The sequence below is a fragment of the Drosophila takahashii genome, chromosome 3R (assembly GCF_030179915.1).
Source record: "Drosophila takahashii strain IR98-3 E-12201 chromosome 3R, DtakHiC1v2, whole genome shotgun sequence".
NCBI classification, from domain to species: domain Eukaryota; kingdom Metazoa; phylum Arthropoda; class Insecta; order Diptera; family Drosophilidae; genus Drosophila; species Drosophila takahashii.
Window position 1 is genome coordinate 28,035,725 of NC_091681.1, and position 27,808 is coordinate 28,063,532.

General features: G+C 41.2%; 9 protein-coding genes across 17 annotated transcripts; 5 read left to right on the plus strand and 4 right to left on the minus strand.

Annotated features, from left to right (window-relative positions):
- The first annotated feature begins 7 nt into the window (after positions 1-7).
- On the plus strand, positions 8-2,116 carry ppk22 (pickpocket 22). Its single transcript, XM_017143456.3, has 8 exons — positions 8-204; positions 260-466; positions 520-709; positions 770-903; positions 953-1,220; positions 1,280-1,508; positions 1,568-1,852; positions 1,912-2,116. The coding sequence occupies exons 1-8, from the start codon at positions 8-10 to the stop codon at positions 2,085-2,087; spliced, it is 1,686 nt and encodes a 561-aa protein (XP_016998945.2). The 3' UTR covers positions 2,088-2,116.
- A 29-nt stretch (positions 2,117-2,145) lies between these two features.
- CAH4 (Carbonic anhydrase 4) lies at positions 2,146-3,286 on the plus strand. 3 transcript variants are annotated; one of them, XM_070216280.1, is made up of 6 exons: positions 2,148-2,347; positions 2,432-2,636; positions 2,692-2,758; positions 2,811-2,961; positions 3,010-3,089; positions 3,145-3,286. In XM_070216280.1, exons 4-6 carry the CDS (start codon positions 2,835-2,837, stop codon positions 3,253-3,255), a joined length of 318 nt encoding a protein of 105 aa, XP_070072381.1. In that variant the 5' UTR covers positions 2,148-2,347; positions 2,432-2,636; positions 2,692-2,758; positions 2,811-2,834; the 3' UTR covers positions 3,256-3,286. The 3 variants fall into 3 exon arrangements, with proteins under 3 accessions (XP_070072380.1, XP_070072381.1, XP_016998959.2); XM_070216279.1 differs by having other exon boundaries at positions 2,146-2,347; positions 2,432-2,758; XM_017143470.3 differs by having other exon boundaries at positions 2,158-2,347; positions 2,402-2,758.
- A 219-nt stretch (positions 3,287-3,505) lies between these two features.
- Positions 3,506-4,620, plus strand: HDAC11 (Histone deacetylase 11). Its single transcript, XM_017143458.3, has 2 exons — positions 3,506-3,694; positions 3,753-4,620. The coding sequence occupies exons 1-2, from the start codon at positions 3,506-3,508 to the stop codon at positions 4,593-4,595; spliced, it is 1,032 nt and encodes a 343-aa protein (XP_016998947.2). The 3' UTR covers positions 4,596-4,620.
- A 266-nt stretch (positions 4,621-4,886) lies between these two features.
- Positions 4,887-8,219, minus strand: Nct (Nicastrin). 4 transcript variants are annotated; one of them, XR_011418929.1, is made up of 8 exons: positions 8,069-8,219; positions 7,879-7,974; positions 7,130-7,819; positions 6,258-7,068; positions 5,977-6,188; positions 5,708-5,918; positions 5,465-5,564; positions 4,887-5,409 (listed from the first exon to the last, which is right to left on the minus strand). XR_011418929.1 is itself a non-coding variant. In XM_070216277.1 (7 exons), the coding sequence occupies exons 1-7, from the start codon at positions 8,130-8,132 to the stop codon at positions 5,093-5,095; spliced, it is 2,100 nt and encodes a 699-aa protein (XP_070072378.1). In that variant the 5' UTR covers positions 8,133-8,219; the 3' UTR covers positions 4,887-5,092. The 4 variants fall into 4 exon arrangements, 3 of the variants coding, with proteins under 3 accessions (XP_070072378.1, XP_016998941.2, XP_070072379.1); XM_070216277.1 differs by lacking the exon at positions 5,465-5,564 and having other exon boundaries at positions 4,887-5,108; XM_017143452.3 differs by lacking the exon at positions 5,465-5,564.
- A 417-nt stretch (positions 8,220-8,636) lies between these two features.
- Positions 8,637-9,391, minus strand: LOC108058572 (60S ribosome subunit biogenesis protein NIP7 homolog). Its single transcript, XM_017143351.3, has 2 exons — positions 9,250-9,391; positions 8,637-9,198 (listed from the first exon to the last, which is right to left on the minus strand). The coding sequence occupies exons 1-2, from the start codon at positions 9,303-9,305 to the stop codon at positions 8,712-8,714; spliced, it is 543 nt and encodes a 180-aa protein (XP_016998840.1). The 5' UTR covers positions 9,306-9,391; the 3' UTR covers positions 8,637-8,711.
- Positions 9,392-9,591: 200 nt separating this feature from the next.
- On the minus strand, positions 9,592-18,755 carry Esp (Epidermal stripes and patches). 2 transcript variants are annotated; one of them, XM_070217003.1, is made up of 6 exons: positions 18,309-18,755; positions 13,275-13,470; positions 12,029-12,276; positions 10,696-11,467; positions 10,336-10,638; positions 9,592-10,273 (listed from the first exon to the last, which is right to left on the minus strand). In XM_070217003.1, the coding sequence occupies exons 2-6, from the start codon at positions 13,411-13,413 to the stop codon at positions 9,771-9,773; spliced, it is 1,965 nt and encodes a 654-aa protein (XP_070073104.1). In that variant the 5' UTR covers positions 13,414-13,470; positions 18,309-18,755; the 3' UTR covers positions 9,592-9,770. The 2 variants fall into 2 exon arrangements, with proteins under 2 accessions (XP_070073104.1, XP_016999095.2); XM_017143606.3 differs by lacking the exon at positions 18,309-18,755 and having other exon boundaries at positions 13,275-13,715.
- LOC108058550 (uncharacterized) lies at positions 13,873-20,435 on the plus strand. 3 transcript variants are annotated; one of them, XM_070217004.1, is made up of 5 exons: positions 13,873-13,917; positions 19,419-19,578; positions 19,634-19,789; positions 19,845-20,012; positions 20,073-20,435. In XM_070217004.1, exons 2-5 carry the CDS (start codon positions 19,528-19,530, stop codon positions 20,226-20,228), a joined length of 531 nt encoding a protein of 176 aa, XP_070073105.1. In that variant the 5' UTR covers positions 13,873-13,917; positions 19,419-19,527; the 3' UTR covers positions 20,229-20,435. The 3 variants fall into 3 exon arrangements, with proteins under 3 accessions (XP_070073105.1, XP_070073106.1, XP_070073107.1); XM_070217005.1 differs by lacking the exon at positions 13,873-13,917 and adding an exon at positions 14,762-14,935 and having other exon boundaries at positions 19,470-19,578; XM_070217006.1 differs by lacking the exon at positions 13,873-13,917 and adding an exon at positions 19,041-19,120 and having other exon boundaries at positions 19,470-19,578.
- A 5-nt stretch (positions 20,436-20,440) lies between these two features.
- LOC123003345 (uncharacterized) lies at positions 20,441-21,234 on the plus strand. Its single transcript, XM_044395659.2, has 4 exons — positions 20,441-20,584; positions 20,640-20,795; positions 20,854-21,021; positions 21,079-21,234. The coding sequence occupies exons 1-4, from the start codon at positions 20,525-20,527 to the stop codon at positions 21,232-21,234; spliced, it is 540 nt and encodes a 179-aa protein (XP_044251594.1). The 5' UTR covers positions 20,441-20,524.
- Positions 21,235-22,863: 1,629 nt separating this feature from the next.
- sosie lies at positions 22,864-26,345 on the minus strand. The gene is made up of 4 exons (XM_017143683.3): positions 25,813-26,345; positions 24,716-24,862; positions 23,319-23,495; positions 22,864-23,056 (listed from the first exon to the last, which is right to left on the minus strand). Exons 1-4 carry the CDS (start codon positions 25,955-25,957, stop codon positions 22,965-22,967), a joined length of 561 nt encoding a protein of 186 aa, XP_016999172.2. The 5' UTR covers positions 25,958-26,345; the 3' UTR covers positions 22,864-22,964.
- Positions 26,346-27,808: the final 1,463 nt, after the last annotated feature.

Genomic DNA, 27,808 nt, shown 5'->3' on the forward strand with positions numbered 1-27,808 from the left:
GCTAAAGATGGCTAAACTGGAGTCAACATCCAATGCTATTTGGTGGATCAAGAATCCCAAGGCAGACAAGGAAAAGAAGTCTAAAAGTCTGCGTAAAACTTCCTTGGGTTCGGCTTTTTGCTTGGATATGGCGGATCTTCTGAGGAATATATCTCTTCAAGGATACAATAAGCTTTTGTCGCCGGACTTAACTTTGGGACAAAGGTAAGAAATGTTTTTTTATATTAAATATTTTAAATTTTAACTTGAAATGGATCAGATTGATTTGGTTGCTGCTCCACATGACCACCACCATCTCCCTGGTGGTGGTGCTTTCGCTCACCTGGGAACAGTTTGTGGCCCAGTCCTTTGTGACCAATCTAAAGGATCCACTTTATCCGGTGGAAAATGTGCCATTTCCTGCTGTTTCCATTTGCCCCAACAATCGCATTTCCCGACAGGCGGTCATTAAGTATGCTGAAGAACTGTGAGTATACCTAAAAAAAAAGATAGTGTAGTAATAATAATAACCCTTTGCAGAAGATTTAACAGCCCGGTGATTCGTCCCGTGGAATACTTTCTGGAGCGCTTAAGTTATTTCCGCCAGTTTTATATCAACGTGGGTGCAGTGGTGGACACCGATGACTTTGTTACCTTTCAGACCTTTCTCGATGTTTTTGGCACTTGGAACAACGAGACTTTCTTCGACACTCGCCGCATTATGAAAATGGTAAATAAACTAACGACTATTTAATATTGTAAATGGAAAGAGAACTTCTGTGTTCCTCAGTTAACCCCCAGTTGTCATGAATTCGTGCTAAAGTGCAGCCTGGCCAATGTGGAGATCCCCTGCTTCAGCAAAGACGCCTTTCAGGAGAGCCTCACCATGTACGGACCTTGCTGCACCTTCAATATGGAGAACAAGTAGGTGAAGTTTTCTCTAATGATTCGAAATAACACCCCTCCTCGCCAGATTAAAGAAACGCCATTTCAAGGATCGCCTGTCCAGGCCGGAACTTGGACTCACCGTAGTGCTGAATGACAGCCACTCGGACTACTTTGCCCCCATCCTGAATACAAATGGATATATTGTCATGATTCACAGTGCTGAGAATTATCCCTCGGTTAGCTCATCGAATGTGCTGGAGATGTTTCCCGGTCAGGGTGAAGATAGTTATTTATCTATCTATGCTCGAGTGGTGGACACAGATGACAGCTTGAAATCTTTTTCGCCTTTGGGGGTAAATTCCTTAAAAAATGTTTATATCATTTATATTTTTTTGAATACTATTTCCTAAAGCGACGCTGTTATTTCGACCACGAGGTTCAGAATCCAATCAACGAGCAGCTAATTACGACCTACACCTATGCCTACAGCTTCCCCAACTGCATCACCAGGTGCCGAATCCGTAGTATCATCGCTCTGTGTCGCTGTTTGCCCTTCCAATTGCCTCTTCAGCTGGTGGATAACCTCGATGGCGTCGTCTACTGCACATTGGGACATGTATCTTGCCTCAATCAGTACATGTGTAAGCAAGTGATTTGATCTCTCTGAATTCTTAGTGTTAAAAAAGGGATTAATTTCCAGTCAAGTGGCGTAATGTCCTGACCGAAAGGCATATAATTCTTGGCTTGGAGCGGGAAATTGAGGAGGCCCTATATTGTCCACAGTGTCTGCCTTCCTGCAGCGATGTGCAGTACGGGGTATCGATGAGTGCTCTGCCCATAGACAACTATTTGGCCACCCTGAAGGTGGATGAGAATAACCAGACGGAGTTCAGCACAGATATCTCCGTTCTTAGGGTTTACTTCGCCGATGCTCATGCCCAGTATTATATCCGATTGCTAAACAACGCCTGGTTCGAGGTGTTCAGTAAGTTTCGGACTATATTATTCCTCCTGAATATTACAATATGATATTCCACTTCACAGGTACCATTGGCAACATAATGTCTATTTTTGTGGGCTTTTCTATGGTGGCCATTTTTGAGATACTCTTCTTTCTAACCAAGTACATCTATGAGGGCTGCAATCGTATGTTGGAACAGAATTTAATCGACCGGAAGGCCAGGCAATTAGAAACTAACAAGCTGTACATCTGCCCATAGGAAGTAACTCGAGAGACAATCCTTGAAAAAATCACAGCTTCTTGAAAAATATGTCAAAAAATTTGTTTTATTTAGTTTTATATTTTTTGTTGTTTTGTGAATCTGTAAATGTTCTATACATGTTTCTTGTGGTTAGAAGTTTTGCCCCAACGAACCCGGGAACCAGGAGCCATTTTGGGTTTAATTATGATAAACAAGGAAGAGATTGGAATGTAAGGGGTGGTGAAAGACAATCGCCAATTGCTCTGTGCTCTCTTAATGTAAGCAACCCTTTCATAGATTATAATTTCCAATAATAAAAGCTATTCCCAAAGACCACTACATGTAATGTCCCTAAACTAAAGTTTGTAAATTACAATAAAATCTTGTGTGATCCCTTGACCGTGATGAACAATGGACTAACAGTCCTCATGAGGATTCCAATGACTGTGGAGGGAAAGCAGCCATCTCTTTGTATCAGCAGTGAGGGTGGAAATGTCTTCGAAGCTCAGCAGATGCACTTTCATTGGGGATCCGAACAGACCAAAGGATCCGAGCACAGATTGGATGGTGAATATTATGACGGAGAGGTGCACATAGTTCATAAGAATTCCAATTACAAAAGCAACCAGGAAGCTGCTCTTCATAGAAATGGATTTGCGATTTTGGCTTTGCTGATAACGCATTTAGAGGTGGGGAATTAATTAGTTAAATCTATAAAATATATTTTTATTTCCATTGAAGAATCCTGAAACAGAATCGCCAGCTATGAATGAGATCTGCAAACAGGTCTCTAAGATATCCGGACTGGATGATAGCCATTCTCTTGAAAAAAGTATGGCTTTGGAAGATCTTTTGATAAGCATAGACACCCACAAATATTTGAGCTATCAAGGTAGGTACGGATATCTTGAGGATTTTTTTTTTAAATATATCCCTGTAGGTTCCCTTACCACTCCTCCCTGCGCTGAAGCAGCCATCTGGTTTGTTTTTCCGACACCTCTTAATGTGCCCACGGAACTTGTAAGTACACAGGTTTTAGACCAAGTTGTAGTTAATTTTCTTTACCATCAAACAGTGGAAGAACTTTTGGCAACTAAGGGATTCTCGTCACCGGCGAATCCTCGACACCTATCGGGTCTTACAAGATGACCATGATCGACCTGTATATCTAAGTAAAGGCAAATAGGGGTATCATTCCACATAAAAGCTTAGTTTTAAAATAAGGTTTCCTATATAAGATTTTTAAAATTGTTTAAAGTGCATTTGTTGTTTTATGCAAAAGCTTACCAAGTGCTTGGATGGAAGCTTTTCGCCGGTCGACAGCTGATGGCGCCATCCACCCCCAAACCCAGCCCCTAAAATCCGGAATTGCATTTTCTATCTGCGTAGCGTAGCAAATTCAACTGGTGTCGAACGGATGTGATTTGGAAGGAGTAATGAAGCGTTTAACCGAGCGAGTGCACCACGAGGAGATCGAGTCCGAGGAGGTGGTCTGGGTGAAGCGGGAGGACGCCCGCTCCGCCAGCAAGCTGCCCATTGTCTTCTCGCGAAAGTATGCGGTGCGCTTCGGTGGCCTTGAACGCCTACATCCCTTCGATGCGGCCAAGGGCAAGAACATTCAGAAGGTGTGTAAGCATCCCTTAACTTCGTCTGGGCATCAGTTTATCCGCTATTCCATTACAGCTCCTGTGCGAGGAACTGCAGCTTGATGGCGGCAGCTTCTACGAGCCCCAAGAGCTGAGCAAGGAGCAGCTGCGTCGCATCCACACGAGGGATTACCTCAAGTCCCTGCAGTGGAGCATGAATGTGGCCTGCATTGCAGAGGTGCCGGTAATGGCCTTCGTTCCGAATCGCTACATTCAGCGTTCCTACTTGCGTCCCATGCGCTTCCAGGCAGCCGGCTCCATTTTGGCCGGCAAGCTGGCCTTGGATTACGGATGGGCCATCAACCTGGGCGGCGGATTTCATCATTGCTGCTCGTACAGGGGCGGCGGCTTCTGTCCGTATGCGGACATCTCGCTGCTCATCCTGCGGCTGTTCGAGCAGGAACCCTACCGGGTGCGCCGGATCATGATCGTGGACCTGGATGCCCACCAGGGCAATGGGCATGAGCGTGACTTCAGCAACGTGGCAGCCGTCTACATTCTGGACATGTACAATGCCTTCGTCTATCCGCGTGACCATGTGGCCAAGGAGAGTATCCGCTGTGCCGTGGAGCTGAGAAACCACACCGAGGATGCCTTCTACCTGAGGCAATTGAAGCGCTGCCTAATGCAGTCCCTGGCCGAGTTCCGTCCGGATGTGGTCATCTACAATGCCGGCACCGATGTGCTAAGGGGCGATCCACTGGGCAACCTGGCCATTTCCGCCGAGGGCGTGATGGAGCGGGATCGGTTGGTGTTCAGCACATTCCGTGCTTTGGGCATTCCGGTGGTCATGCTGCTGAGTGGCGGCTACCTGAAAGCATCCGCCGGGGTCATCGCAAGTTCCATTGTTAATCTCCGGCAACAGGGATTGCTAAATTAAAGGAATTAAATTATTTTAGACTTTACATTACCAAAGGAGTACCATACAAACTATTGTCAATTTTTTCCAAACGCATTTCCTTAGCTTTTTAGAGTAATACGAAGATAAAACGTTCTTACTCTAGTACAAATGTGCTGCTTTGGTAACAAGAAACATAACTATTCGTAAATCCCTTTCTGGTTGGCTTACCTCAACCGTGGGGATCTTTGCTGAAGGACCTGAGTAACCGAGAGCTGTGAATGAAAATGCATAACCTGATCCCTAAAAAAATAACAGATAGTAAGACATCGATTACACCTTATCAAAATTTATTAAACATATATAATTTAAAGTCGTTATAATAATTATTTGTCTTCTATGAAGTGATGATTTCAGATCATTAAGTTCAGTATCGCAATATATGCAGAAGGTATAAATATTTCCAGTGTTCTATGATTTATAGCAGTTTCTTGTCAATATATTTGTACAGACATCTCTTCCTTGGCATTCTCAGAGGTTCAATTTTGTTTATCCCTATGTACAATGCAAAACGGGCCGGACAAGTAGAAAGAATTTAGTCGCAATTGGTTAAATGTCTATAAATGTCTACAACATAGTCGCTAGAGGCTAATTTACTTGTTTAAAATACAAAAATACATATATAAATAAAGGTTTGCTTAACGGCTTAAATAAGACAAGTTAGAATATCATTTTAGTTTCTTTGTTAAGTCTGTCTTTTTGTTTTCACATCCTATTCAGCTGCCAATCAGCTCCGGCATAGACTCAGATTTGCTTGGCGATTTCCACTGACTAACAGGCCGTCGGACGCGGCAACCTAAAAGGGCACGCATAAATCAGAGATTTTAGTCGATCGATTTATAGGTAACTACTTTTAAAACTGTTAACGTTTATGCATGCAGAAATCTGTGGAATGAGCAGCTGAACGCAATGATGTCGTCGCTGTGGCAGTTGTGACATCAACCAAATAATCTAGAAACAATAAATCTCAAATAAATATTACATGGAAACAAAAACGAAAAAACTAGTCTCTAAAGATGACATGGGTTGTAGCTCCCCCAGAAACTGATGAGCAAATTGGCGATGATTAAGTAGTTGCATCTGAAGTGACTTACGCGGCATTGCTAGCCGGCAAATCCTCGAAGAGGACTTCCGATCGAGAGCTAATTATATACACCAGGCAGAAGGAGATGATCAGCACCACTATGCCAACGCTGAGAGTTGTGACCTGGTGAACGTTGGACGGACGCAGGAAGATGCGTGCACTGAACTGTGACCAGGTGGATTCAGTCCATGTCGAGTACTGGCCGGAGCTCCAATCGTAGCCTATAAAATATATTAATTTTGATATTATATCAAATAAGAAAGGGTTATCAAGGCTGACCATCAGTAATAAAAGCTGGACTCAGGGCGTGGCTGTAGTTCTGCGTGGTAAGGCGACACTCTCCGATGTTGTTGAAGCCGGCAAAATAGTGCAGCGGCAATTCGGTGCAGTTTTCTTGAGGAATGTCTGGCTGTACCTGCGACAGGAGATACCCCAGCATTCTGTATGTATAGCCGGAGGACTCTTGAGATCCGCCCAAGACGCTTATATAGCTAGTAAAAGAAAGAATGAACTTTAAATTAACAATTTACTGACGAAAAAGAAATATATTATACACTTACCGCATTGGAGGCAGGTTTGTTAACTGACTGCCCGGATAAGAGGCAGCTTTGAAGAGCGGACAGTCTGCCGATTGCAGGAAACAATACAGAAACTCATCAGCCAGCAGGGGATTGGCCACCTTGGTGCCCGTGTACTCCTTTCCAGTAAGTTTCTGATACAGGGCCATGGCCAAAATCGATGAAACGTTGCGCACCTTCATTTGCAGTGAATCTGCCTTCAAGGACTTAAAGTCGTTCACTTCCGCCAGCTGGGTGAAGTCCTTGCTTGTGTTCGCATAGCTGAAATCCACATTAATCCCATCATCGTAGATTGAGTGGTAATATTTGTTGGTTGGTCGTGCGTTGAGAATCAAAGCCGGGAAATTTGGATCGCGTCGCAAAAAGGACTGCGCCGATGTTGGTGGTAAGTGGGCACTCATTTCGGACTGAATGTTTAGGTTGAAACCATAGCGTGGCGACTTGCCATAGTTGTTCAGTTGCTCTAGAATTTCCTGAGCCAATCGAGTTCCTTTCAGCGCATGCAGCTTAATGTTAGCTATGTCATCCAGTGTGCCAATGTCCAGCATAAGTTCAATATTGTCAAAGGCAATGGGCGGGGTGCCAGTGGACTCTGAAGGAAACTGGAGTTTCTCCATATCGTAAACAAATCTCTGAGATCCAATGTAGTCGTATGATTCGCCATTGAAAGTCACAAAGAGCACATTCCGCAGGGGATCGGGCAGCGAACTTTGAGGCGGCAGAAGCTGTCGCAAGAGATACGCCAGCTGGGTAAACACGGCAAATCCCATGAGTGAGTCCATGGCTCCCAGACCTTCAAGTTAAGGGAAGAAATAAGTCAAGCATAGAATTCTCTTGCTTTAAAGTACACCTACCGACGCCATCGAACATGGTGGCGGTGTCCAGACGGCAGGAAACCAGTATGAACTTTTCATTCGTATGAACTATCTCAGTTTTGTTCTCCGCCGCTGGTTTTCGGGGGTACAAAGTGGCGTACACATTGCGTCCCTCGAGCGGATCGCAGTACTTGGTGCCGCCCAGGTTGTTGATAAAGTTTGTGCGCCGCATGCAGACCTCTGTGTTGACGGCGGCCGACATGAAGGACTTGACCTCGACGGCACACAGGCTGCGCAGTGCGTGCGTCTCGTAGTTGAAGTTGTTAAAGTCCTGGAAGCACTGCTCCAGCTTCTTCACCTCAACCAGGTCAGCAATGTAGTAGATGGGAAAGGGAAAGTCCTCGTGCAGTAGGCCGGTGCCCCAGGGATTCCAGTTCTTGGCCGGATTGCTGGCGTCGCAGGTCTCGCTGCTGCTGTTCAGGCCACTATACTGATTGGGGCAGTTGAGCTCGTGCGAGAACTGCTTCATCTGGTCCGTCCTGTTGATCAGAAGGACAACTGAGATGTTCTTTGGCCCAGCCTCCTTCAGTCGCATCAGGTTGCTGCGTGTGAACAGGTGAGGTGGTATCAGGGGAGCGTACGGAGGAGAAGGTGGACTGGTCAGCAGGAATTCCAGATCGGCCGGTACTTTAATGAGATGGAGTACGCCCACGGAACCGGAGTAGGTTGCTATTAGGGGGGAGGGATTAGAAAGGGGGTTTCTTAGGATATCCCCTATATATACTCACAGGTACACCCCGTTTGGTGGGTGCCATTCAGCCGGCGGAAGCAACTGGCTCCTCCTATGGGCTCGTACATCTTATCTCGCGTTCTTTCGCCCTGAGCTGCAGACAAAGAAAGTGCGAATTAGATGACTCAGGTTTATGGCCTCCATGGGTGCATTTAGACGACCCACATTGCCCTACTACAAATCCTTACCAATGGGAGCTCCATACAATAGTATCAGCAGCCATATTGCAGCCGCATTCAGACGCTTTTCCATCGAAGAATCCCACGAAAAAACAAGATTTTTTTCCAAATCTCCGGCGATAGTCGACGCTCAGCTGCATTGAAAAAAAAAACAATAGAGGGGAAACATCGGTGAAAACATCGTTCGACATCCCTAGTTTGTTTTTGGATTTCTGGAACAATTCAAAATGGTTTTACTTTTAGTTTTATTTCAATAAGCTTTTGTAAGAAATTTCAAGTCTGTGAAATGCTGAGTGTTACGAGACAGTTCTGTTAAACTTAACATTTGAGTCTGCTCAGCTACAGCTGGATTGAGTGCTTTTCGTATGGCCGTTAACAGTGCGCTTGAATTGGAGTGAAACTCTAATCGAGGTGGAGAAACATCGGTGAAAACATCGATGTTTTTGTCCCATCACAAAGAAATGGTAAATTGTTAAACGGCCACACTAAAACACTAAGTTAGCGGAGACACGCTCCTGATTAGGTTTTTGGCCAAAACGTTTTTTTAAAAGGATAATTATTAAATAAAACAATTTGGTTTTCTCAGCATACTTATTATTAATCTAAACATGATCTTGGCTATAAAACATGTAAAAACTTAGCATCTAGGTACCTAAAAGAGCGTGTCCTCCGCGCGAATATACTCGCCGATGTCCGACTGATGGAAGCAGACGGTGGTCATGGGATCGGCGGTCTTGCAGTCCGTCGTGGAGCGGGCCAGGACTCCGAATCCCAGGGGCAGATCGTTCATCGAGTACACCACCACGCCCTGGTACTGGCCGCCGTTCTCCGTGATGCGACCCAGCCCGGTCTTGGGGATGTGGTTGCCGTAGAGGAACTGCTGCTCGAAGGAGGGCTTCACCCACACCTTGTACTGGGCGTAGGGCGCCAGGTAGTAGAGCGCCGTGATGTGGAACTTCAGCTTGTTGGTCTTGGAGAACTTGCCGAAGCAGGTGCCCACGCAGACCAGCTGTTTGTAGCCGAAGCACTCGCTCAGCTTCAGGATCCTCTCGGAGACGTAGTAGACCCGATCGCGGTGCTCCCGAAAGCAATATGTTCCATCCGGGCGGTCGATCAACTGCTTCACGTTGCTGCCAATGCTGTAAGTACACTTGTTAGCTGCTTTCTGCTGGTTACTTCAGTTTACCCACTATTTGGAGAGGTGCTCGAACAGGATCTTGGCACGTTCGTCACTCAGGCGTTTCATCTTAAGTTAATTAAAGCCGAAATGTGGGAAAAACAAAACGTTTAATTTTTACACGTGAGAAATGGCCAGTATTGGGTAGGGCGTAGGATGCGGCAGCTTGCAGCACTGAAAAGTATCGATTACTTTTATCGATAGTTTTCAAAGTGTTGCGTAGCGCCAAATCGAGTGTTGTAAAATGTGCTACTATTTAAATTTAAAATTTTCGGTTAAAATATTGATTGAGGTAAACTTCACCCTCCCCTTTACCACCTCATTACCAAATTAAACTTCTTGCTTACTTTTCTTTTGTTATTATTCATTAATTAAGAATTACACTTATTTGCACGACTTACAAGTACTAATAGTGTTTGTGCTCTGGCTAATACTACACGATTTGTTCACGACCTATTTACAATACCATAAATAACTAAAGCAAACACTTAGACTAAGCTATTTGTATCACGTGTTGAGATGGAGATGGGGAGCTCAAGCCGTCTCCAGGCGCTTCTGAACGTATTGCCGCTCCTTCAGCAGCTCATCTAACTGCTGCTCCTGGTAGTAGACCACGAACTGGGCCGCCGACACTTGCTCGAAAATGGAGCAGATACTCGGCTTGAGGTTGTAGAAGAAGAGCAGTTGTCCCCGTTGATTGAAGTCGCTGATCAGCGAGTCAATCACCGTGGCCGTTGTGAAATCAGCCCCGTAGACATGCGAGGCGTCTATGACCACGGGGACATTTTGTCTAATGGACTGTTTGTTCACAAGATTCCTCACATAATCCACCGAGGGAAAGATGAGGCACCGATCGGGCGTAATCATGGAGTACTCCACACCGGACTGTGTAGTCAGGAGCTCGGTGGTCAGCTTGGGTCGCGCTGCGTGGTAGAGAATGAAGATGACATTGAGTCCCACTCCAATGAGGATGCCCCATTCGAGAGGCAAAACGAGACAGGCCACAAAGGTTCCCACTCCAGGCACCAGATCGCTTTCTGCAAGGTTTTAAAGTATCATTAGATCAGTAATCCTTAATTTTTCAGGTTTTAAGACTTACTTTTCGATCTCCACATGGGCTTCACCACCTTGACTTCAATCATGAATACCACCGCTGATATAATGATGGCTGCCAGGGTGGGTCGTGGTATAAAGTAGAAATAGGGCGTGAGAAAGAGCAGGGCAATCATCACCAGACCGCCGGAGTAAATGTTGCTCAGCGGTGTCCGCACCCCACTGGCATTATTCACAGCTCCCCTACTCAGAGCTCCTGTTCCCGGGAAGGCCTGGACAAAGGAGTTGAAGATATTGGCCGTTCCAATGGCAATCAGCTCCTGCGAGGCATCCACCGGCTTGCCATTTGCTAAAACAGGATGAACCATTAGCAAAAAATACATTATAAATTATTAGAATCACTCACCGAAAGCCTTGCAAATGGCAATGTTTTCCATCAGCGAGATCAGGGGAACCACCACCAGGCCGGAGCCCAGGCTGTGCACCATCTCCACGAATCCCTGAGCCACTCCGTTGCTGGTCTCGTTGGCGCTCAGCGAGGTGGGCGGCAACTGGAGGCTGGGCAGCCCGGGTGGGATATCGCCCACCACACGGAACGGAGCTCCATGCTCCTCGCTGTGCAGGAGATAGCCCATCAGGCAGCAGACCACCACCAGGATGGCATTCCGGGCAGTGCCCACGATCCAAAGGATCTTGTTGACGACTCGCTGGAAGGCCGAGCACTCCGCCTCGTCGGCTGGTCCGATACGGCAGGAGGAGAGACTGCGCATGAGCAGCAGGACCACAATGCACGTGAGTCCCAGCACAGTGTCACCTGCTCGCGTGTGCTCGATATTGTGGAAGACCTGCGTCCAGATCTCCACGAATGTGTTGCCCTTGGCCGTGATGCCCAGCACACTTTGGATCTGCGACGTGAGGATGATCAGCGAGACGGCGGAGGTGAAGCCCGAGGAAACTGGCCCAGAGACAAAGTCAATGAGGAATCCCAGTCCAAAGAGGCCCATCAGCAGCTCCACAATCCCGCTGAGCAGGCACAGCAGCACCGACTTCTGCCACGATCCCTGGGCCGCCTGGTAGGTGAGCAGGGCCACAATTGCCGAAGGACCCATGGGCACGTCCTTGCAGCTGCCCAGGAAAATGTACACGAAGCAGCCCACAAAGGAGGCATACAAGCCATACTGAAAAGGGGAAATTTGTGTGAATAATTGGATTAAAATTTTCAATTAATTATTAAAATTTTGAATTGAATTGAATTATTGAATAAATAAATAAATTTTCTACACAGAAAAAAAAAATTTAAAAAAAAAAACATATATGATTAATGTCAAATTTATGATTTAAACATATCAACATATCATATTTTGTCATTTCATAAAAATTATATGGCATACAAGCCATACTGAAAAAGATATTAAAATTTGCAATTAATTATGAAATTCAATGAAATATGTGATTCATTTTCTACACAGAAAAAAAATTCGGCATAAAATAAGGTCATCTCTACCTTATTTCATATCAAGAAAAAGCCGATATGAATAATGTCAAATTTATGATTTAAACATATCAACTTGATATTTTATCATGTCATAAAAGTTATAAAAATACTGCTTTAAAATACCATATTTAGTATTTATTAAAAAAACACTGTAAAATAAGGTACAAATAATATTCATTCATATCAAAATGATAAGAACTTGACCTTAAAAAAATATTAAATTACCCTGCACATATGTACTTACGGCAACTGGTAATCCGGCTATTCCCGCGTAGGCCAGCGCCTGTGGAATGACCGTGAGGCCAACGGTGATTCCGGCCACCAGGTCGCCCACTGCATCCTGGCTGTTGTACTTGGGCAGCCAGGAGAGGATGGGCAGTCTCTTGTGCAGGGTCTTCCGGTTGAAGGTGCGTCGCTGGCAGTCCTGCAGCCAACTGCGGGTGCAGTCCAGTGTGCTCACCGGGGGTTTCACCTTCTTGCCGTCCTCGGTCACTGAAAAGGTCAGCAGAAAATGAAGAGAACTTAAGCATGTGTGCCGGAAATCAAAAGAGAGTTAATGAAATGGCTAAAATGCCTACAATAACAGTACTGATTCATAATCACGTACTGCAGAGCACCACGCTCGATCGACTTTGCTGGTTCCCACCCTCCCATATTATTTCTGTTGGCTTTCTGCTGTTGTAATTGCCTCAGTTTTTCATTCTGATCTACGTGAATTTCATTGCCAAGGCCCAAGCAAAAGTTTAGCCACTGAGAAAACGTGGAAACAATTGCATTTATCTCCGACTGGAGAGCACGAGGCGTATACTTGATGCACCGAGTTTTGTTTTTTTCGCTTGCCAGAAAAATTCGCTGAATTCCAGTACTTTAATTGCAGCTAACAGGGAACTAATTATGAAATCAAATTGTTGTTTGCAGCACAAGTTCTAAATTAAGTAAGCAGTTAAATAGATTTAAAGCCCTATATGTATTGGCTCTCGTGATTCAGACAAATCACTGCCGTAGAATCATTACTTTAATTTGATTTTATAGTTCATAATTTACCAGCTAATGGCCAAAATTGTGAAAGCTATTCAAGTCACTTAAGTAAGCTAACGTTACTTGTAAAAAATATAAATAAATCAACGATATTTGCTAGTCTCTAATTTGTATTGTCCCATTTGCATTGTTTAGTAAAATGAACTGTGTTACAAGCGTACTTTTAAAAGTTATTGTCTCATGTCTTTTGTGTTAATTTATAATTCCTAATTTCTTTGTGAATGCACAAGCTCTATTAAATAAAATAAATATTTCAAAAACTTGACAAAAATGAATAACTGTCGAGTTTTTGTAATATTGATTTTACAGTAAAAAAAAAGTGAAGACTAAATTAAAAAATTTTCATTTGAGTTAACCTTACTCTTCCCTTAACACCGTACTTTTAACAACGCTAATAGGCAGCACTGTTTAAACTGATATACTATATAAACCCAAAGATAGTATCGACTTACGGATAAACTCCTTGGATCCTTGGGATCCCACGCTGTTGCTACTGCCATTCGGTTCCGTGAGGTTGGTGCTGATGCTGATCGTTGAGCACTTGAATCCATCGTTGAAGTAAACGTGATCCGAGGCCGGATTCGACTTCATCTTCGATGAAAGTGATATGGGGGCTTCCACAGCAACAGCAACAAATCAAAACAAACACTGCGTACGGAGTACAAGTTAATTGGGGTCCCCGTAAAGTTATTTTAGCCGGCGGATGACACCAGGTGACACTAGATCTAATAGTATGTGGCACTCATAGATGGCTGCATCTATCCAAGTATATTATACGGATGTGCCAAGTCGGCTATTTGGATAGATATCTGAAAGATGCTCGTTGTTCGAACGCTCGGTTCTGGTCGCTTGGCTCTTCACACGGCAGCGTTTCGAACGAAACTGTTTTGTACTTGATGCGAACCTTGTCTTTTATAAAAATCAAAACTTTGTTGTCGTCTCGCTTATTATTGTTCTCGTCGTCTTCGTCGTGTTTGTTAACTATTTTCGAGTCGGGGGTCTCAGTTTCGGGTCTCAATCTGGCTTGTATTGTTGTTTTTTTGGGAACCGGGATGATCGACGTCGGCTCACCTGTGAAACTGATAATCTGACGAGGTGAAAAACTCAGGGGTCTAACCGAAAAACTGAGGTTCCCATAGCGTGATTCGTTTTTCTCTTTCGAGCACTTACTGCCTGGGTTTCCAATTTCGGGTTTACTAGCTCACTGAGCGGCCAAAGAAAGGAAGTTGTAAATTCTTTTCGTATTAGTCGTAATTATTTGCTGGCTCGGCATTTCAGGGAGCATTCGGTCAACACGTGAACTGTTGTTTATTATTTCTCTCCCTCGGTTATATTTTTTGAAACAAATGGAATGGAAAGTTACCCAGATTTTCGGACCCGCCTGGGTACATTATTAAAATTCGGGACTTTTTTTTAGGGAGAGAAAATTTTCCATTGACTGCAGCGGCAGGTAGATACTGCTTCTTTTGTCTTCAAGCAGTTTCTAGTCGGGGGTTTTCTTTCCACTCAGAGTCAGGTGTTAAGATCTGACCCAAACCAGATTTGACCAGAAAACTCGGCTGCAGACAAAGTCACTCTCTAAATGCGTGACCGAATGTTGCATTTTGGTCATGCATTCAGAAACCCAAACTGATAATCCCAAATGGAGTAGTTTTGCCTGTTTTTGCCTGAACAAGACCTTTACTTAAATGCAATCAACATAAATATTATTTTAAGTAAAATTAATGAGGTATTGCTTTATCAATGAGTACTGCACACTGCTAATTGATTTACTTTTAATGCGCCGACTTGAATTAATTCCCCAGATGTAACAATCGTTTTTAAATTTATTTAAAATGGCTAAATTTGGTTGGCATTCGAGGAAATACATTTGTCAGTAAAGCTGATAAATATAACTCACATTCCTAAGCCTTACTGTCAATATAATGCTGCAAGTTGCTGCAAGTATTCTGAATATTTCTAGATGAACTTGACACTTTATAAACGGAGACCCTTAGATGGACAAACAAAAGGCGATACCGAAAAATGTCATGGGTAAATAAATATTTAAATGCACGGCTTTCAGTGACAGCTTGGGGTCGAATTGTTTTTCTATGGAAATCGAAGACATAAGGTATGTGGCAACTCTTTGAAATAACATTTTGTAAAAGGTTATCAGATAAAAAGCCAGAGGAAAATGATCGAAACTTTCTAAGGCCTCAAATGTTATGGCTATAAAATATATAATTTACGGCATTTTTAGATTCATTGCACTTGAAATTCAAGATGAACATCGAAATTTAAGCAAATATGCCAAAAAGCTTCCTAGACAGCTGATGCTGTGACAAATGGAATTATTTAAATTAATTGAAACGGGCTGTATGTGATAAAAGGCCATAAATATCACTGTCTTTATGGCCCGGCCAAGTTCAGAGACGGAGAAGCAAGCGGTTATGTTTTTGATATCAACTATTGGAGGGGTTTATTAGGCATTTCATCACTTTAAATGTTAACTAGGTAGTTTAAAAACAATTGTTATGACACTATTATATCTTGATATTCAATCACAATATACAAAGTAATATTTAAATGTGTGCAGAAAACAGGTAATTTAACCTTTACTGAGTATGCTCAAGTCGTTACTCATCTCAAATACCTCCCTTACACGTTTTCAAACCACTTTATGTTTGGGGCTTTTTTTGTGGCTTTTTTGTTGTGCATTTTGTTTCCTAAACGCAGTCCAATGACTTGAATACTATCGGTCAGGTGGCAAAATAGTATAATTTGCCCAAAGTAGATACGTCAAGATGCCGGTAACTGGTTTTGCTCGGACCTCAAATATCTGATCTTGTTGCAAGACGGCGATCTTGGGGGGATTCTCCAGCTGCCGAGATCCAGCTAATTTTGGATGATGTCAAACGAGCTGGCGCCTCGCATAATGAAAGTCTTCCATATATACACTCCAAAGGCGTTTCTCCTTTGTTTGGTTTGGTTTTGTTTTGGTTTCGGTTTATTTTTAACTATTTAAGCACACACTTAGAAAGTGAGCGAAATGTGGGCGTGTAAGTCAATTGGCTGTGAGATTTGTGCTAATTGCCATCAGCTTAAAACTTCCTTAACAAAGTAATTGTATTTAATTAAAGTGTGCTCATACGCACTTAAATATTACATATATTTCGCCATTGACACGTGCTCGAACTTTGCACCCCAACAGGTGGGTGACCTTTTGGCCTCAGAAATTCGTACTCCAAAGGGGGGCTTGAAAATTACAAGCATTTTCCATTTCATTTGGGAGAATTCTATATTCGCATTAGATTTGATTTTTCTAAATTTTAATCACTTCATAATCCAGTTAATGGGCCCACCAAAAACAGGAAGCACAAATGTTCAATTAATTGTTCAATTACAAATGCTGTTTTCGTTTTTGCTCTACCCTTTTTCAGCGGTTTGTTTATTTTACCCGCCTCAAATTACAGGGCCAATTGCGAAATATATTTCGCATGACTTCGGCACTAAAATAAAGGGCGTAGCGAACAGCACGGGGCGTGGTCGATGGCAGTACAATCACATCGAATTCAAACAACAAACTGTCGCCCATTTCAATGAAATGCGTTTGGCTCTCGGTTTTTGACTGTTTCTGGCTTCATTCGGGGCTCAAGTATATCCAAAAGCTGTATTTAGCACGGCCCCAGGAGGAAAAGGGGGTGTGTACGGTTGAATTTTGCACAGCTACAACTTATCGTAAGAAAATCACGTATACAACATGTTGATCCACATGCAGACACATTTGTTTTGGCTTAGATAACTTACACTGTTCAGCGGAAATTATTGAAGGGACTAGTCATTTGTTTTGCAAACCTAAAGAGCTGCCTAATTTATTTGATGGCTACAAATATTATTTAAAACTGCGGAACGTGGTCGTGTAAACAGAAAATTGTTTACAGTTAAATAAAATTAAAAATCGAAAACAAATAGGGTAACTTAGAGTAAAGATGTTAATTCTTTTTGAGACCTTTGCTCGGGAAATTATCTAAAAATAAGCTACTCCACCTATTTAATTTATTTTTAGCCCACATTTCGTGAAAGACTCAATTGTTTAAATCAATGTCGTAGGCGTGCGAATTGAATCGGTAAAAAAATGGTATGTTTATTTACCCAAAATCATGCTCGTAGTTTATTTACTTTGAACTCTGTTCTAGGAAAGATGATTTATGTGCAAAAAAAGCGTACACAAACGAATTCCACTGAAGTAACTGATTTAACCTGCTGAAAATCACAATTGCGATTTCCTCATTTCATTAAATTTTGATTAAATGTCTGATTAATCGCATGGTAAACAAAACTAAATTTGCACTCCCATGAAACGGGTTTCATAATCTATATTAGACGACGATCAGACTTGGTCTATCCATTCGTTTTCAGGTTTAATGGTCCCAGGGGGAGAACTGCGAACTGCTACCGGCTTTTGTTTGTTTTGAATATTTATGACTTGGTTGCTTTGATTGTTTATATTTGATGGCGCGCGGTTTTTGATAAGTTGGCGATTTTTATGCAAAACGCGTTTCCCCCACGATTACGCATCGAAGAAAACCACACAACCGGAATCTGTGCGGAATTTTATCCATCCATCCAAATATTTTTAAATCCAAAGCTTCATTCAGTTTTCTGTATCTTTTGTTTAAGATGTGCAAGTGACGCTTGTGTCTGAGGTGATTAAAACCGAACTAAACCAGTTCAAGCCGCCATCCATGATATTTTCAGCGAGAAGAAGCTCTCAAGAATATTTGGAAATCAAAATTAATAAAAGGTGTTAGGTGTTAAGATACAAGATGTATACAGTATAAGTATACTTTTATATAAGTTTATAATGGATCAGTAGAACATTTTGTAGGGTTCTTGAGTACTTGCTATAAACTAGCGTCTAAATGGGAATGCATGTTTGGGTTAGTCAACCGCCCAATTTAGGAAACCTCCGCTCCGAACACGTTCTCGCGTTTAAGTCACGTAATCTATTGATGAATTCTCACTGCCGCATTCGCATGTCTTGGCCCTTAAACAATTGGAATGCAGCTAAACTGTTACTTTACTGGGAAAGATCACTGCTATTTCGATCTGAAAAATATGGGAGATGCGCTAACATCAAAACCATCCACAAATAATGCTCAGTGATTCATTTAATTGACACTTCATTGAGGATATCATAAAATTAGCAACTCTTTTTGGCATCCCATAATGCCAATTAGCATATGGCGTTGGCTTTGAGGGAGTCATAAACAAATTAGTAATCGTTTAGTGATAAATGTTAATCGACCGTTTAAATTGCGTCAATGGGTTGGCCAAAAGAGAGACGCTAAATAGCACAAGCAGGTCAAAATGGGATTTACAACTTTCGCAGGGGAATTTTCATTGCCAATCTTTTCTGTCCGTCTGTCATCTCTATAGGTCGGTGCCTCCATAACTCTGTGTCACTATCTGATGTCAGATGGGAAAAATTCAGATGGGCTTACCTCTGTCGGCGGTTTGGAGGGGGCGTAAATAGCCCAATTACAATCGGAATGCCAATGGCCTGCGTTTTTTCTCTACACTCTATAGAATTTGGCTCAAACGAATTGTGGCCACCGGAAATGTGTTTTTTTTTTTTAGCATTGACTTTGGCGCGCGTCGCACACCTCAAATTTAATTTTGTCCCCTTCAGTTCTTCATTGTTTGTGTGCGTTCTAATATTATTATAGTTTTTCGATTCACTTTCGGAGGTTTTTTTTTGCGAATGCCAAAATTTGCATGCAAATCACTGCCGAAATGCAACCATAAAATTAAAGCATAAATGGTGGGTTTATAATTTATTGGCACACACGCGATATATCTCAGTTTCGTTGGATTTTCCACGACAATCTGGCGGATGGCACAGCCGAATCGGTTAGGTAAATAGGCGTAACTGTTGTTTCAGATCTTTGATCGGAACTGAACTGTCGTCGGGTTTTCGAAAGCCCTCGAAAGTTGTCACCTCTCGGAAACCGATCGTGTAATTGTGCTTGGGAGCGTGGCGCTGTTTGTTTTTGTGATCCGCGAGCCGAGCTTTGTGAGCTCAGTGAGCTTTTCATGCTTAGTTTCCCCATTTCTCACGCCGCTCTCTCGCCTCTTTCTCCAATTCTCTTCTCCCCTGGACTGCGAGAAATTTGAAAGTAATCACCGAATGGGGGCCAGCGAAAGGCGTTGGCATTACAAAATACCCAACTTGTTAACATATTGATAACTTTAGTGCTGCATTAAATCTACACCAATCTATTTAAAATCAATGCCGTGCATTTAATCGATTAAGGTTGGATAACTGATCGTTTGGGAGCGCTGAAAATGCAGTTAAATGGAATTTATAGTTGGTTGTTTAAATGGGGCCAGCCATTTATCCTTGGTATTTGACATAGATATCATATCCGCATAATACATTTGTAGGCCGCTATAACCGTAGAAGTTGTATTATTTTTTAATGGGTCTTCACGTACTTTTCTGTTTCTGTTTACCAAACTTATAAAATTATGATTGATGTATTACTATAAAGAACCAAACTATTATTAACTCATTAAAAAGCTTTTTTAAGAGCCATTTTATCATAATTTTAGAAGCAATAATTGCTAATCGATTAAAGCTAATTGCATGTGTCCAATAAATAGCTTTATTTTAAATATGGTGAGCAACTAGGCCTTAGTATTTTGCTTTGGATACGATACGATGTACGCTTTTTATATACGCCTACTGATGATGTTGTCCGTGCTGAAACTGGTCAGTATGTGGATCGACAAGTTTTTTTCTAATATTTATAAAGAACTTTTTAAAGATTTCCAGTCGAGCCGAGTTTACCAACTTTAAGTGTAAGTCTGTGGATAAGGACTTTGCCGATTTTGAGTATTGCACTCTGAAGGCGATAAATCGGACCTATAAGTACGTCTCCACTAAGGTCAAACTCTTTAAAGTTCCAGTTACCAAAGTGAAGGTGTGTAGTTCCGTACAGGTTACCCTATAAATAACACTTAGTGTTGATTTTCCAGGTTAACTTTGGACTTTACAAGCGGTTCAATGGTTATAGGCCCTTCCTGTATAATATAACCGTGGATGCCTGTAATTTTTTGAGGAACCAGAAGGGAAATCCAATCACAAGCTACTTCTACGACTTTTTCAAGGACATCTCCAATATGAATCATACCTGTCCCTTTACGGTGTGCTTATAATCACGATATTATTTTTATAACTTATATAGCTTGAGTATTTTCTAACAGCACGATCTTGTTATGGAAAAACTTTCCACGGAGATTGTCAACCACCGTCTTACGAATATTCTATCCTTTCCGGAAGGGGATTACATGATGGAGATGCATTGGATTGCATATGATATAACCCGCGCTGTGGTAAAGTTATATGTCAGTCTTACATAAAATTGAAATAAATGTAGTACTCATTTGGCTCCGTCGTTTAATTGAAGCATCATAAATACCAGGACTTTGCTGTTAAGATTTCGGTAAAAGAATTCGGTATTTCTGGTTATTTTTAAAAAAGCACATGAGTGCAATGTTTCAGTCGACTGGATAAAAAAATTAAAATAAACGCACTCATTACCGAAGCACAATAATTCGCATATATTGACTGAACTAGATAATCATAATAATTAAAGATGATTGATGCAGACTGGAAAATTTTACTATAGTTTCACTTTAGCTATCTATGAACTAAGATGTATTCAGAGAAACATTTTTGGTTTGTCCTTCTGCTGAGTTTGTTTGCAATAAATCAAGTCAGTCAAAAACAATATTTTAAGATGGCATTTAACATTTCAAAGATATTTATAGATCTGTTGTCTGGTTGAGTTTACAAACTTTAAATGCACATCTTTCGATAAGGATGTGGTCGATTTCGAATATTGTATTCTGAAATCAATTAATCGAACATCTAAATATGTCTCCGCCAAAATAAAAGTGTTCAAGTTTCCCGTTAAAAGTATAAAGGTGTGGTAATCAAACACAGAATCTCACTCAATTAACGTAAACAAATTACAACTTTCAGGTTAATATCGGACTTCACCAGCTGGCCAATGGATATAGACCCTTTTTGTATAATATAACCTTTGATGGTTGTAAGTTTATAAAAAACCAAAAGTCCAATCCAGTCGCCAAATACTTTTACGAGTTTATTAAAGACATCAGCAACGCGAATCATTCATGTCCCTACAATGTAAGATTGTCTTTGGTTTTTGAAACCACCTCACTACCATTTTATCCCCCTCCGTAGCATGATTTTATTTTGGAGAAGCTCTCTTCCGATATGATAAACTCTAGACTTCCAAAAATTCTGCCCTTCCCAGCTGGAAATTATATGTTTGAGGCGCATTGGACCGCCAATGAACTGTACCGCGCACTTACCAAGCTTTATATTTATGTTTCATAATGTAGAAGCAATACAATAATGCAAGTTGATATTTTTTCCAAAATATAAATAAAAATTTAACAAATTGAAATAAACGCATGGTTTATCATTATCACTATAATTGTGACCAAACCGAAAACCATTAAACTGGACAATCAGAATAACAACAGGTGATTGAAATGTTCTGGAAATTTACTTTAGTTTCATTTTGGATCTTCATGAAATAAAATGAAGTCACAGAAATATTATTGGCTTGGCCTTTTGTTTACTTTGTCTTTGATAAATCAGGTTAGTTGATGGAAAAGTCTAAAATAATATATTATCTCTAATTAAAATAATATTGCAGACTTCTTCTCAAATCGTGTTTACAAACTTTAGGTGCATGTCAATGGATAGGGATATGATTGATTTTGAATACTGTGTTTTAAAATCCATTAATCAAACATCAAAATATGTATCCGCTAAGACGAAAGTGTTTAAGTTTCCTCTTAATAGTATAAAGGTGTGTAAAGAAGACGCATATTTTATCAATATAGTAAAGGACTAAATCAAGCTTCGTTTCAGCTTAACTTCGGACTGTACCAACTGATCAATGGATATAAGCCCTTCTTGTATAATGTAACTGTGGATTATTGCAAGTTTGTGAGAAATCAGAGGTCAAATCTAATTGCTAAGTACTTCTAGGACCTTATTAAGAGTATTAGCAACTTGAATCATTCCTGCCCCTATAATGTAAGATAATATTTGATTTTCTTGATAATCTTACTAACTTTCTAATCCACCTTTAGCATGCCATTATTGTAGATAAGTTTTCCACTGAAATAGTTAATAACCGACTTCCCAAAATACTGCCATTCCCGTCGGGGAAGTACATGTTTGAGACGCGTTGGACCGGCAATGAGGAATACCGCTTAATTACCAAGTTGTACTTTGATCTTTCGTAATCCCCAAAAAATTGTATACAAAGGATTTGGTTTTTAAAGGTTTTTATTAAATAGTATAGATAACAGCTACGAAGAAAACGGTTTTAATGGGAGAAGTACTTAACTGGCCCTGCAACTTTGAGATGAAATCGAGACAAGAGGTCAATGTTGCAGCAACCCAAATATTATTTCACGTATGATTAGATTTAATTGTATTTATTTATTTCTTTTTTTTATTGTGGGCTGTGAGCTCGTAAAGCTAATTATCTTGAATACATACAAAAATTAAAATGTTTCACATTTGTAATTGCGATGTAAGCGATCTGAATTCACAGTGCTGCCGAAAAGTTGCCTATCTTTAGATAATATCTTTGGTTTTCCTGGTTATTCTTGGACACACGTACACACATATAAAATTACAATAAAATGGTGCCAAACATTTGTTCTAAAGTTACCTCTGGTTGACTAGTGTAAGGAGTACTGACTAAGGTCGATAGGGGATCTATAGAAAACATTTATCAGATAATATAATTATGTATATTGTATATAACGCAACTTTTCGTGAGAAGCGAATAAATTTGACGGTGGTACATATGAAACTTATACAATAGAACGACCTTTAGGCTAATGGCGACGAGTATCTAACTTTCCTAATTTCCTTTTCTTTATTTTTTTTGGTTTTCAAAGATTACCTTTCCTTTTGTTCATATGTGAGTGGGGGGAAGGGGCGATGACTTTTTGTTTCTGTTGGTTTCACTGAGGCACATTTGATGGATCACTAGGGGAGATAAACGCCAAGCTACGACTTCCAGCTCCTCCGGTCGCCTTCTAGAAATGCTTTCGCATGTGGGCGGATACCAAAAAGGGCGCCAGAAGCGAACAGATCGAGACCAAGAAGCTGACCAGGCCCTGGAAATTGGCTGTAAGTTAAGGGAAAAGGGGTTACAACTTTCTGATAGTGGAATAAAACATAAACTAAATAAAATACAAACGAAAAGTGTGTAAGCGGTATTTATATTTATTTATCAATTGCATAAAATACTATAAAATAAAATAACACAAAAATAATAAAATAAAAATATAATTAATTTTGTGTAGGCTGATTTAAATCTGGAGTGGAACAGGGCCGAGAGTCCAGAAATTTTCTGCCATTGTTATAATATAGGTATTCAAAGGCTTTACCGCCACTGCAGATGTCGTGAAGGATGTCCTCCACATATCCGTTGTCATTATCGCAGAGACACAGTTTGGTCTTGCTGGACATGAACTTGGCCACCCCGATGGTTCGGTTGCTGTTCTCGAACTGGCAGACCATTCCGTCCTCGCAGTCGTTGTTGCTGTTGCACTTGTGACGCAGGCCTAGAAGAATAAAAAAGAAAATACAAATTCACAAAAAATTATAGAAAGCCAAATATTTACTAAAATAAATGCAAGTGCCTGAAAACTTAATTTGAGGGAAAACCAATGATTTGTCTAAAAATACCATATTTAAAATGGAATTTTTGGGATACAGTTTTGTCTTTAAGAAATCTACATAAACCTTAAAAACTCCCAACAGTTTTCGGACTGTAAGTATATAAATATTATTTTAATTTATTATAAAAGTTTTTACGGTTTTTCGTAAAGGCAAAAGGTCCTAAACTTACTATTCTTTAGAAAAACCAATCACTACAAAGTTACAAAACTGGCTGACAGAAAGTGGATCTGCCACACGGAGAACAGCTCCCAATGCCAAGCTCCAAACTTCGGACATATGCATGCAAAAATCGCGTATAACATTTCTTCTGGGCTGTGCATGTCACAAATTGGCACTGCGGCGATTCCCTTTACCATTTGCTTCCCTCGTTTGGGTTTCCCAGTCGCAGTCACGACATCCTAACATAAATCCGGCATCGACATTGCGCTGCCATAAAGCGAGACTCTCCGCCATCGCAATTGCCTTTCGGTCCTTTTTGGCCAGCTAAAGAATGTCCTGCATGCCGTAAGGACTAGAGGACTAGAGGGCCAACAATGGCGGGCACAGGACCCAAGGATCCTGGGAGCAAGTGTGAATTGCGCACGAAAACTAAATAAATAAGCAGGCAAATAGCGAAAGGGAGTGGGTACCCAGAGTACCCAGTATCCATCTGGCAGGATGCTTTGTTTAATTCTCATTTAGGTGGCGCCTTGGACACATCACCTGCATGCCACTTGAGGCACGGGCACATCACAGAGGAGGCCTCCAAGAAGGCAGCAGCCCCTTAAATAATAAATGTAATGTGCATGTCTTAGCAATTAGTTGACGCTTTGTTAGCTGTTCTATTTCTAGGTTCAAGCTAAGGGATTCTACAAAAGCAGCCACCTTAATTTATGAGAAGAAAAGAAATATCCTAAAATCTAAAATACTAAAATCTGTAGCGAACTAAATTATTTTTCAATAAACTTCTATTGTATTCTATATTAATTTGTGGATTAAATAAATATTAAAATAAGGACTGTCTACATATTCAAAAAAACTTATTAACCTTATTACTTTTCAATGTGATTTTCCGAATAAAAAATATTATAATATTAAAACTCCATATGTGCAGATATATTACCTTTAAGGACATCCGGACAGTTGCCCGCCGAAGGAGGCGAGTCGTCGCCGCAGAGGCAACGCAACTTGTAGTCATTGGGATCCTTGACGCAGCTGGTGCGATCTATCGCCGTGCAATCATCGTGGGCACTGCACTCTCGTCCTTTGACTGAAAAGAAGTCGGGGAAGGGATAATTAGTTGTCAGTTTGCTTAGCTAATTGCCCACTAATTGTGTGATTATTGCCCTGGTCCCCGGGTAACACAAATCACCGCTTGTAGGCCTATCTATATCTATATCTACTCGGCCGGTCTTGTTTGCCAACTCCAATCACAGGGCTATTACCACCCCCATTAGCCCACTCCTAATGTCAGGGATTTGGGGAGCGTGGGTTGTCATTGCACTTGAGTGACTTGTTTGATCAATTCTCGATTTGGATTTGTGTTAGTACTGTGTTCTCTGTCCTCTGTCGTGTCATTCAATCGCTGGCTCTTTGCCATAATTATTATTCCATTTATTTATGGGTGGCTACAAAGTCAATCGAATCACAAATGATTGGATCAGAGAAACTTTATTTGTAATCTATTTGTATGGGTAACTATAAGGGTGTCTTAATTACCGATTAATTGGCAATTACTTAAACTTAAGGAATGTGGAAATGTTTGCTTTATCAGTAATGTCACAGAAATCTTTACCATTGCGGTTTGGTAACACAGAAAGCTATTAAACTTTGAATTGATAATCACTGAAGTTAATTTCAAAGGACGACTGAAAATAAGCTTTTTAAATATTTACGACTCTACATTTTATTTACTGTTTTTCAAAATAGTTGAAAAGTTAGTCGATGGTTTATTATAGCCTTCACCTTTTATATTCCAATTATTTCGTTTTTTCAATGATAAGTCCCAATAATCATAGCCACATTCATTTCTAAAAAAAAAGCTCAGTTTTTTTGCTATTTGTAAGATTATATATTTTAATCCAAAGCAATTGCTGGAGTAGATGGTTGGTTTTTAAAAATAAAACCTTATATTTCTAGCCAGTCTGGACAATAAACCCCATTTGACCTTGCTAGCGACTTTGATTAGAGTTTTTATTACCAACCCCTGGGGGTTCTTACCGATTGGGACGTGTGTGGGCGGCGGTCCGTTGTTGGTCTTGCCGAAAGTGGTCAGTGCCGTGGAACTGACCCCGAAGAGGATGATGAAGATGCCGAAGAGCATGGTCAGGCTGCCGCATTGTGTGAAGCGCTTTAGGGGCTGCATCCTGGAGTCGGAATTTATCGAGTTTTGGGTCGAGAATGAGACTTAGTGTTAGCCACTGGCCCCCGCAGAAGGTGATTTCGGGTGTTATATAAATTCACGGGACCCCGACGAGCTTCACACGCACTTTGAAAGCCTGAAAACTGCCCAAAGGCTTTAAATCGGTTTCCTCAACGTTTTCGTTTCTTTGTCGGTGTATTTCGCGGGGGTAATTTTATGCAAATTTTCACACCGAAATTGTTTCCGCTCTGCCAGAAAGTCCGAAGCAAAACAAAACCGCACGAGAGGCGTCACTCCAAAAAATCTCCAATACTTTGGGAATTCGGTTTCGGTTGGGTACTTGTACTCCTCACTTGGGGTCTTGAGACTGTGGCTCCAACCAGTCGCCTGCGCGTTCGAAATGCAAGTGAAGAAGTCGCGGAGCACACGGACCTTAAGTTGGTTCGACGTCGCTGCTGACTCGCTGACTTGCTGGCTACTCGGCGCTCGCGCACACCGGCGCCACCTGCCCCATGCCCCCAGCTACCTAGCCACCCACCGCCCCCAAAAACCCGCTAACCTGCTAGGCCAAGAAGCGAACCCCTTTCACAGCTAGAAGGCAAACCATATGAGTTTCCTAGATACCCTAACTTAAAGTATAAAAAATAAAAAAAATTATTGAATAGGTCAAAATACTTAGGGTATTCATTATACTATATATATAATATTTCTATTTAATAATTGCTATAACCTACGATATAGACAAATTTGTTTTTTATTTAAATACCAAGAATATGCAGTTATTTAGCGACCTTTATTTAGTTTACTTAATTAATTGTTTCGACTAATAAAATACAATTTCAGGTTTTCAAGAACAGCAATGTATGCACGTATATTTCGGTGATCGAAAGAAAGTCTTAATTAGTTTCTTTCGTATTTAAGACTCTACAAAATTTCTCTCATTTGTTTAAATTAATTTGTTTACATTTGTGCCCGACCTGGTTTTTGATAATAAATCTTGCCAAAATAGAAATACAAGTTTGCTGAATATTTATTATCGATTCTTCTGACGCAAACAAAAATTGGCAGCAATATGATAAACTGAGAAACAACCTATAGATAAACTGATGAAAATATTTATTTTTCATTAATTTGAAATCATGTAAAATCCCGTTAAATTGTCATGTTGCCAGCAAACTATTTCCCCGCACTATCGCGGCTTAAATAATTTCACAGATACCAGGGCATCCATAAAACCCGATTCCAGGAGGACATACACCTGCATGCATAATTAAGAGATCCCCCGAGTCGGCGAAGGGTATTCCACTACATTAATGTTCCGCTGCGAAGGAGGTGGATGGAACGGAATCTCCGGGCAGATTTTGGATTTTATATAGAGGTGTGGGATTAGTTTTGGGCGGTACTCGTATATGGTATTCGGCATACGGTTTATATGGTAAGTAAGCTCCAACGCACTTGTAACTGCTTCGTTGTTTTTGTTTCGTGAGCGAGTTTTGTTAACGAAGATGGATTTTTGTAGTTGCCTCACCTTCGTGCAGTTGTTTTTATTGTAGCTGCTGGCAGGGGCGACCTCGTCTTGTGTGTGTGTGTGTGTGTGGGGGGGGGGGGGACTATAATAATGACGAAGGCATTAGAGGCACATTGCCATTGCATAGCCTACTTTTTGGGGCCCGCAGAGCCGACTCGAGCAACTCGAGCAACAGCCACAACAATAAAGTGTAACATTAGCACGCACCAGAAACAACAAAAACTGGTTAGTCAAAGGCAAATAGTTATTTTGGCCATTATTCTTCTTTTCTCTTTCTGGCCGTTGTTTATGATTATTTTTCTTTTGGGCGGTGCATGGCCCTAATT

Excerpts from the sequence above, each read along its gene's own strand:
- LOC108058572 (XM_017143351.3), bottom strand. The coding sequence starts at position 9,305 with ATGAAACGCCTGAGTGACGAACGTGCCAAGATCCTGTTCGAGCACCTC. Across the intron at positions 9,199-9,249 it reads TTCGAGCACCTCTCCAAATA|CATTGGCAGCAACGTGAAGC; the intron begins GTGGGTAAACTG and ends GTGTACTTACAG.
- Nct (XM_017143452.3), bottom strand. The coding sequence starts at position 8,132 with ATGGAAAAGCGTCTGAATGCGGCTGCAATATGGCTGCTGATACTATTG. Across the intron at positions 7,975-8,068 it reads ATTGTATGGAGCTCCCATTG|CTCAGGGCGAAAGAACGCGA; the intron begins GTAAGGATTTGT and ends CTTTGTCTGCAG. Across the intron at positions 6,189-6,257 it reads ACAAACCTGCCTCCAATGCG|CTATATAAGCGTCTTGGGCG; the intron begins GTAAGTGTATAA and ends TTCTTTTACTAG.
- HDAC11 (XM_017143458.3), top strand. The coding sequence starts at position 3,506 with ATGAAGCGTTTAACCGAGCGAGTGCACCACGAGGAGATCGAGTCCGAG. Across the intron at positions 3,695-3,752 it reads AGGGCAAGAACATTCAGAAG|CTCCTGTGCGAGGAACTGCA; the intron begins GTGTGTAAGCAT and ends ATTCCATTACAG.
- ppk22 (XM_017143456.3), top strand. The coding sequence starts at position 8 with ATGGCTAAACTGGAGTCAACATCCAATGCTATTTGGTGGATCAAGAAT. Across the intron at positions 205-259 it reads GACTTAACTTTGGGACAAAG|ATTGATTTGGTTGCTGCTCC; the intron begins GTAAGAAATGTT and ends GAAATGGATCAG. Across the intron at positions 710-769 it reads CTCGCCGCATTATGAAAATG|TTAACCCCCAGTTGTCATGA; the intron begins GTAAATAAACTA and ends TGTGTTCCTCAG.
- LOC108058550 (XM_070217004.1), top strand. The coding sequence starts at position 19,528 with ATGTACGCTTTTTATATACGCCTACTGATGATGTTGTCCGTGCTGAAA. Across the intron at positions 19,579-19,633 it reads TGTTGTCCGTGCTGAAACTG|ATTTCCAGTCGAGCCGAGTT; the intron begins GTCAGTATGTGG and ends AACTTTTTAAAG. Across the intron at positions 20,013-20,072 it reads ATCATACCTGTCCCTTTACG|CACGATCTTGTTATGGAAAA; the intron begins GTGTGCTTATAA and ends ATTTTCTAACAG.
- Esp (XM_070217003.1), bottom strand. The coding sequence starts at position 13,413 with ATGAAGTCGAATCCGGCCTCGGATCACGTTTACTTCAACGATGGATTC. Across the intron at positions 12,277-13,274 it reads AGGATCCAAGGAGTTTATCC|TGACCGAGGACGGCAAGAAG; the intron begins GTAAGTCGATAC and ends TGACCTTTTCAG. Across the intron at positions 10,274-10,335 it reads GCCCATGTGGAGATCGAAAA|AAAGCGATCTGGTGCCTGGA; the intron begins GTAAGTCTTAAA and ends AAAACCTTGCAG.
- sosie (XM_017143683.3), bottom strand. The coding sequence starts at position 25,957 with ATGCAGCCCCTAAAGCGCTTCACACAATGCGGCAGCCTGACCATGCTC. Across the intron at positions 24,863-25,812 it reads GCCCACACACGTCCCAATCG|TCAAAGGACGAGAGTGCAGT; the intron begins GTAAGAACCCCC and ends ACTTCTTTTCAG. Across the intron at positions 23,057-23,318 it reads TCACGACATCTGCAGTGGCG|CCAATTTCCAGGGCCTGGTC; the intron begins GTAAAGCCTTTG and ends CTTAACTTACAG.
- LOC123003345 (XM_044395659.2), top strand. The coding sequence starts at position 20,525 with ATGTATTCAGAGAAACATTTTTGGTTTGTCCTTCTGCTGAGTTTGTTT. Across the intron at positions 20,585-20,639 it reads GTTTGTTTGCAATAAATCAA|ATCTGTTGTCTGGTTGAGTT; the intron begins GTCAGTCAAAAA and ends AGATATTTATAG. Across the intron at positions 21,022-21,078 it reads ATCATTCATGTCCCTACAAT|CATGATTTTATTTTGGAGAA; the intron begins GTAAGATTGTCT and ends CCCCCTCCGTAG.
- CAH4 (XM_017143470.3), top strand. The coding sequence starts at position 2,207 with ATGTTTCTTGTGGTTAGAAGTTTTGCCCCAACGAACCCGGGAACCAGG. Across the intron at positions 2,348-2,401 it reads TTGCTCTGTGCTCTCTTAAT|ACCACTACATGTAATGTCCC; the intron begins GTAAGCAACCCT and ends CTATTCCCAAAG. Across the intron at positions 2,962-3,009 it reads CAAATATTTGAGCTATCAAG|GTTCCCTTACCACTCCTCCC; the intron begins GTAGGTACGGAT and ends ATATCCCTGTAG.